Source organism: Salvelinus sp. IW2-2015, linkage group LG14 (genome assembly GCF_002910315.2).
Source record: "Salvelinus sp. IW2-2015 linkage group LG14, ASM291031v2, whole genome shotgun sequence".
NCBI classification, from domain to species: domain Eukaryota; kingdom Metazoa; phylum Chordata; class Actinopteri; order Salmoniformes; family Salmonidae; genus Salvelinus; species Salvelinus sp. IW2-2015.
In genome coordinates, this window is record NC_036854.1 from 8,380,783 (window position 1) to 8,388,484 (window position 7,702).

At 46.5% G+C, this 7,702-nt stretch overlaps 1 protein-coding gene across 1 annotated transcript in view; it reads right to left on the bottom strand.

Moving 5' to 3' along the window:
* Positions 1-205: 205 nt before the first annotated feature.
* The window catches only part of LOC111972652 (utrophin-like), a 153,884-nt gene continuing 146,387 nt past the window's right edge, over positions 206-7,702 (bottom strand). Inside the window, 1 exon segment of the mRNA XM_070446762.1 lies at positions 206-430. Coding sequence (XP_070302863.1) covers positions 206-430 — 225 coding nt within the window.

Sequence of the window (7,702 nt, forward strand, 5' to 3'; positions counted from 1 at the left end):
TCAGTATATAATTATATAACCACGTCACAGTGATCTCCTGACTGCGCTGGTTCAGATGATCCATTACAGCTAATGTTGACTTCTCGCGAGACTGATATTATTAGTACAAGCTAGCCTACCTTCTCCCTATATGTCTATAACAACTCTTCTCTTCGGGTACCATATACTTGACCGAAGTTGTCAGTAATCATTACTACCCCATCAGCTAGTTAACGACTGCATGGCATGGTGTCAGTATATTATACAGTAGTACTGACCGTATGTTGGCCGACTTGGTTTTGAGGTCACTCCAGCGCTGGTTCATGTCGTCCAGTCGGTGCTGTAGAAACACAGCCTCCTCAGAAGTCCCCAGGGCCTTGACCATCCTGGGCCTGTTCCCGTCCACACTCTTATAGATATCATTATGGGCATCGATTTCCGCCTGGATATCCTACAGAGAAGGAGAGAAAGGTTTTACTTTCAACAAGTCTGTGTTGTACAGTTATTACTGTGTTACATACAATACACAACATTAACAAGTCAAATCAAAACATCAATCCCTTTCTATTAGCTTTAAGATGGTGGGGAGGAAGAGAGGGGAGGGAGGGAGAGAGAGAGAGAAAGAGACGGATGGAGAGAGAGAATCACACGTGCTAGCTGGTCATGATGAGTGTGTGCTATTGCAGAGCCAGCGAAACAGAGAGGGCAGAGCATTTTAGACATCTTTCAAATGTCCTCTAGCTACTTCGGACTCAGGGAAAATAAACTCTTTCCAAACTCCTCAGCCTCCCAAGCGAGAAACAATTCATTATAAACCCCTTCCACACCCTAACCAAGCGACCCAGGTCTCCGTACTTATGAAGTTCTATGTTCTGCTACATGAAAGTAAGCTAAGCTAATGATACGCTATGTTCCCCTGAACAACGCTAATGTAAGCTAACGGTATGCTACGCAATGCCAGACGAAACCGGTGTGTGCGTGTGTCAGTGTGTGTGTGTGTGTGTGTGTGTGTGTGTGTGTGTGTGTGTGTGTGTGTGTGTGTGTGTGTGTGTGTGAGACTCAGAGAGGGACCCTGGGCCCTACAGATTAAGAATTTGGATGAGGGTGTGGTGTGTGTATTTGAATGTGTGAGTGTTCCCCGTTTCATTTGGAAACTTTTTCTCTCTGGCTAACCTGTCGTCCACTCTTCCACCACCATCAGTACAGACCACCACTGTGGCTTGTCGTGTGTGTGTGTGTGGCCCACCATAGGGAGACTGACACAAGAGGAGGATCCTTTCAAATGCTTTATTTTTAGACAAGTAAAACTGCTCCATTTCTCACTGAGCTGGGACTCCCCTGAGCGCGGGCCAATTTTAAGTGGGGGAGATAAAAGACACACACACACACACACACACACACACACACACACACACACACACACACTGAGCACTCACACAGAGATACAAACACAAAAAAAGCTCGCACAGTGGACTCATATACTGCCAAACTGAAATTCATACAGAGCTAGAAACCAATAGAATGCAGGCAAAACATAACTTCACCGACTGGTGACTGCACATGACAACAACACATGACAACAACACATGACATTAGGTGAAGTATGTTTTTAGAGAGGCCAGTATACACGTCACACAGTATGGTAGGTTGTCTGTCTGCCATACCAACGTGCAACCCCTGTCATTCACATAGCAAGGTCCTGAGGAAAGGAAGTGAGTTATTAGGAAGAAGGGATAAAGGGTGAATGGGCTCTACTGTGAATCTCTCTCTATCACAGTCAACTATCTCCCCACCACAAATCTAATGACTGAAGGTCATAAGGATAGATACTTCAGAGAGGGAGGGGGAGAGAGAGGCAATATATATGTGTGTGTGTGTGTGTGTGTGTGTGTGTGTGTGTGTGTGTGTGTGTGTGTGTGTGTGTGTGTGTGTGTGTGTGCGCGTGCGTGCGTGCGTGTGTAAGAGAGAGAGCGAGAGAGATGTTGTGCCAGTGAGTCAGTTGGATATGTTCCAGACAATGATGTGTATAAACCCTGGATTGCTGATGCTATATATTGGCCAATGAGAGGCTTTAAATCCACCGGCTGCCCTGTTGGTACTCCTCAGGAGAAGGACAAAATTACAAGTATTTTTTTGTTGTAGTTGGGACAGTAATATTAGTACTTTAAGGAATATGTTTTAATATATTATTGTTGTTTATGTTTGCATAATATAATATAAAAGTATGCATTAAGGTGTCTGTAATACAATGTATTTGGCAAAAACAAATGCAGACATTAATAAATACATTCGTATAACTTCCAAAATACTTTTTATAATGGAGGACAAGTAGCAAAATGGCTGTGCAGTGGCTTCAAAACAACGGCCCTGCCAGTCATCCAGGGCTTATACACATCATTGGTTCTAGCTCATTCCCAAACTGCTTTTCCTCTTGAACACATTTTCTTCCAGGGGAAGCTCCTTCTCATTAAGTGGTGACAAAGGTGATGCATGAACGTGTACATACATTCTGGCAAAAACACACACATATTTGTGGCATCAAATAGTCTGGTCATTGATTGAGTGCTGCCCTGTAATTGGATACTTTGAGAGAAATGCCAAATATGATTCCTCTACCTAGCCTTAGGTACACAGCAATATCAGGCTAAACACCTACCAGTAGCCTACACACACACACAGACAACATGAACACACACTTCTCTGTACTGCCAGGTCTGCCACATCAGCTGCATGACAGTGGTCATTCATATAAGTCCATGTTTTATTTACTGGTTTGATTTAGATTCCAATCAACAGGTTTAGCGCCAGCACGGCCCTTACAGCGTTATTCTAGTGAGGACTCTGGAGATGAGGGTCACATATGTCTGCAATTACTACGGCGAGGACACACACACACACACACCATGGCTGAATCGCTACTGAAAAAACATGACAATACCTCTGCTGTGTTTAGGAATAGATTAACCATGTCCATATGATAGCAGTGGCACACACACACACACACACACACACACACACACACACACACACATACATATCAAAGCCCACGTCCTCTCTCTCTAACTGCAGAGCAGCATGAGGAATGTGATAATGGATTTGTCCATGACACACACATAATGATGAAGAAACCTGGCAGTAGTGAGACCCAAAAACAGATACGTCCTGGGGGGCTAATGTCACCTATTTGGGTTTGAGAGCAACTGGCAATTAAATGTCTATCAGAGGAATGGCTGTACTGACAAACAAGTTGCAAGGTGCATGTAGCAGCAGTTGAAGCGCTGGCCAGTAACCCAAAGGACGCTAATTACGAATATAGACAAGGTGAAATATTTTCGATGTGCCTTGTGTGACCCATCTTGAGGGTGTCTCAGGGACAGCTGATAACGGCTGTGACCCCACTCTCTGAGGGTGTCTCAGGGACAGCTGATAACGGTGTGACCCCACTCCTGAGGGTGTCTCAGGGACAGCTGATAAGGCTGTGACCCTCTCTGAGGGTGTCTAGGACAGCTGATAACGGCTGTGACCCACTCTCTGAGGGTGTCTCAGGGACAGCTGATAAGGCTGTGACCCCATCTCTGAGGGGCGTCTCAGGGACAGCTGCATAACGGTGTGACCGCACTCCCTGAGGGTTCAGGGACAGCTGATACATCGGCTGTGACCCCACTCTCTGAGGGTGTCTCAGGACAGCTGATAACCGGCTGTGACCCCATCTCCTGAGGGTGTCTCAGGGACAGCTGATAACGGCTGTGACCCCACTCCTTGGAGGGTGTCTCAGGGACAGCTGATATAACGGCTGTGAACACGCCTCGAGGTGTTAGGGATCAGCTGATAACGGTGACCAGTTATGAGGGTGTTCAGGGACGTGATAAGTGTGACCCTCCTAGGGTGGTTTCAGGGACGCTGATAAGGTGGTGACCACTCTGTCAGGGAAGTGATAATCTGTGCCACTCCCTGAGGGTGTTCAGGAACGTGATAACGGTGTGACCCACCCTGAGGGTGTCTAGGGACGCGATATACTCTTGTGACCCAACTTCTGTTAGGGAAGCTATAAGGGTGACCATCCTGTTGGGAAGGATACTGTGTGTGACCCTCTCTTGTCAGGAAGTTGGGATCCAAAAAAATATTCGTGTCTCATAATTTCAACAATGGTATTCAATATCACATTGACATGTTGTGAAATAGAAATATTAATAAATATTATTACACCTACCAACAAAACACAACAAAACAACAACCGGGTACACAGAATAAGAAACTAAAGTTAGGTTACCGTGGCACATCAACAAGCAGCTTTGGGAAACAAATACTGGACACACTCATGCACCTTGAACGCACAAAGTGGCAAAACCTGAATAATACAACACTACAGCGTTTCAGACGTCCGAGAGTAAAGCACTTTAAGAATCTCAGTCTCCCTATGTGTTCCCCTGCAGACTCTGGCTGTACCCCTCCACGCCCTGGGCACTCTAATAACGCTGCTACCACAATAAAAAGCTTTAATGAGTTCAATAATTACTCCTCATACTTCATAAACCTCAGACTCACTCAGCAGACTTCTTCACCTGATACTACATAGACTGAGAAGGAGAGAGGGAGAGGGAGAGAACGGAGAGACAGTAAATGTCAGCAGAGTCTCCAGCTAGAAGAGAAGTGAAGGTCTCTGGCTGACAGTAACAGGTGAGCTGACCTTCACGTGTTTGACTACAGTGATTTAGTTTGAGGCTGGGTTCTCATCTGTGGCATCAAAAATAAACAACCTTTCAGTTTGTCTCAACGGGAGCTCAAATAGATGTCAAACATCTCAAATCTACCTCTTCAAATTTCCTGAGCAGCTCCTGCAAGCTGAAGTTCAAGCCAATCATCTTCGGCTCCAGGATTAGTCTCCTCCCTCTCCCCTCTACATCGTCTCTGAGGTCACAGAGGGCAAAGGGCACCGAGGAGTCGCGCGGGTTTGGTTACGGTCAAAACCAGCTCTCAAAACACAGTCAAGGTCAGTACTCAAAACACGGTCAAATCCAATCCAAATATTGTTGAATCCAGTTCTCCAAATACAATTAAATCCAGTGCTCAAAACAAGGTCAAATCCAATTCGTGCTCTCCAACCCGGCGACATACACACTTCACACACGCTTCGTTGCCTGTGTGTGTGTGTCAGTGTGTGTTTTCGCCCTACTAGGCTACATGGTAGAAGCATCCTCTTTGATGGAACAGAGGCTGAGAAGGGGGCCAGGGCTAGCCTGCTGTCATGCCTCAAGCCTGGGGTTGGACGTCCCGAGAGCTGGGCTGAGGCTGGAGCTCCTGGAGGTAGGAGGTAAGAGGCTGCCTGAGTAGGTGTATAGGCTGGGGAATAAGTCCTTCAGCTGGTATAGAATTCCAGAGGTCATGTGTAGAGGTCTGGAAGAAACTATCCAAGTCCTGTCAAGAGAGGTTTGTAGACTGACGTGGAAAGTCTGAGGGGCTGAGGGTTGAAGAAGTATTCCAGCCTCTCCTTGAACTTCCCTATTGTTTTTTTCCTTCCCTTCTTCACTTTCCTCCTCCACTGCTTCTCGTCACTAAGGAAGCTGTTTACACTCCAGCCCGGGGTAGGGCCGAGTGTTTGTTCTCAATTACCCAGATAAAAAAGCCCTCTGGGCCTGCCTCAGGAACAGGGAAGAAACACAGAGGCACACGGTCTGCCGACCTCTCCTTCCTCTTTCAACAAGGCAATGCTAACACACTGCAGAGGAACACACACACACACACCTACACACACTCTTACACTGTGTGAGCGAAACAGGGGCAGGCCGTCTTAGCTCTACTACCAGCCCCCAGCGCCCTACCCCAGCCTGGACTCCCTCTCTCACACCCTGCTAATCACAGCCAAGTCAGAGCCAGTTAGTGAAAGAATGTCCCCTTCCCCTCTGGAGCCCTAGGCCACGTGTCCAGGGAGAGAAGCCACTGATCAGAGTAATGATCCTGAGAAAGAGTCTGGCAAGCTGGCCTCTACATCCTGGAGTCCGTCCAGTATGTTCTCCTTGCAGGGTGGAAATGGTAGAAGTTTGTCTTTATCTTCTCTCTTCCTCTTTTCCCGCTGATTTGTATAACTTTTGGAGTTCCAACTTTTTCTCTTTATCTCCCTCAGTTTTCTTTACCTCTAATCTGCTATCCGTCCCTTCCTCTCGGTCTCTCTTTCACTCCTTTTCACCGGCCAGTGACTCGGCTCTTTCCATTATTTTAATCAGCATCCTCCCTTTCCACCCCTCCTCTTCCTTTTCTCCTCTCTCTCCCTCCCTCTTTACAGGTCCCACTCCGCTCGCTAAACTAACTCAGCACACACCCATTTCCTGAGGCCTCTACTGATACACAGAGAGAGAATGGTGGGAGGGGGGTGGAGAGAGGGGCAGATGTAGCGGAGGTAACATGTGGACAGAGAGAAATGCCCAAATCAAGAGAGGGGGAAGAGGAAGCAGAAAAGAGAGAGTTGTGGAAAGAGAGAAGGGAGAGAAAGAGGGGTCAGAGGTTTAAGTAATGCAGCACTTTACTAGCAAAACATTCTACCTGTCAGAGTTGGGATGGTGAAAACATGTGGCTCTCACGTGAATGGAGAGGAGGAACAAGAAAATAAAGAAAATAAGGGACTAGGGGGTGTAGCTTTGAAACTAAAACCATACAGATACGTCAGGTCTATACCTGGCTCTGTGTGTAGGCCTTAGAGACACATACGGGGGGTAGGTGGCCGGGGGCGCTTTCAAGAGGGGGAAGGGGAAGATATCGTAGGTTTATACTGGCTTAGTTGGTAGGCTACGAGACATATCATAAAGATAGTTAGAGTCTTATAACATGGCTCTGTGGTATGCACAGAGACAACATACGATAGTTAGGGTTATACTGGTCTGTGTGTAGGTCCAATAGCCAACATTACAGATACGTAGTCTACCTGGCTCTGTGTATAAGGCCTACGAGGACAACCATACAGATACCATAGGTCTATAGCCTCTGTGTGTAGGCCTACAGAGACAACAACATAAGATACGTGTGGTCTATAACTGCTCTGTGTGTAGGCCTACAGGCCAGGACAACATAGATCGTTAGGTCTATACTGGCATGTGTGTGTAGGCTAACACAGAGACAGAGACAAACTTATATCCAGCATACGTTAGGTCTATACTGGTCTGTGTAGCCTCAGACAGAGACAACCATACAGATCTCGTAGGTCTATACATGGCTCTGTGTGTAGGCTACCAGAATCAAGAAAACAATCCAGATACGTTAGGTCTTAACTGTGGTCTGTGTGTAGGCTACAGAGACGAGAAGACAATCATACTAGCTATCGGGAGCCAGTATACGTAGTAGTCTATACCCACTGGCTCTGTGTGTAGGCCTAAGAGAAGAAACCACTACAGATACGTTTACGGTCAATATATGCCTCTGTGTGTTGATACCAGAGACAACCATACAGAACGTTAGGTCTATACTGGTCTGTGTGTAGGCCTACAGAGACAACCATACAGGATAGTTAGCGTCTTATACCTGGCTCTTGTGTAGGTGCTATCAGAGACAACTACAGATTCTCATCTATACCTGGCTCCTGTGTGTTAGCGATACGATGACAACCATACAGATAATGGTACTATACTGCTGTGTGTAGCCTACTAGAGACAGAGCCAAACCATACAGATACGTCAGGGTCTTATCCTGCTCTGTGTGTAGGCCTAAGAGAAACATAAGATACTTAGGTCTTATG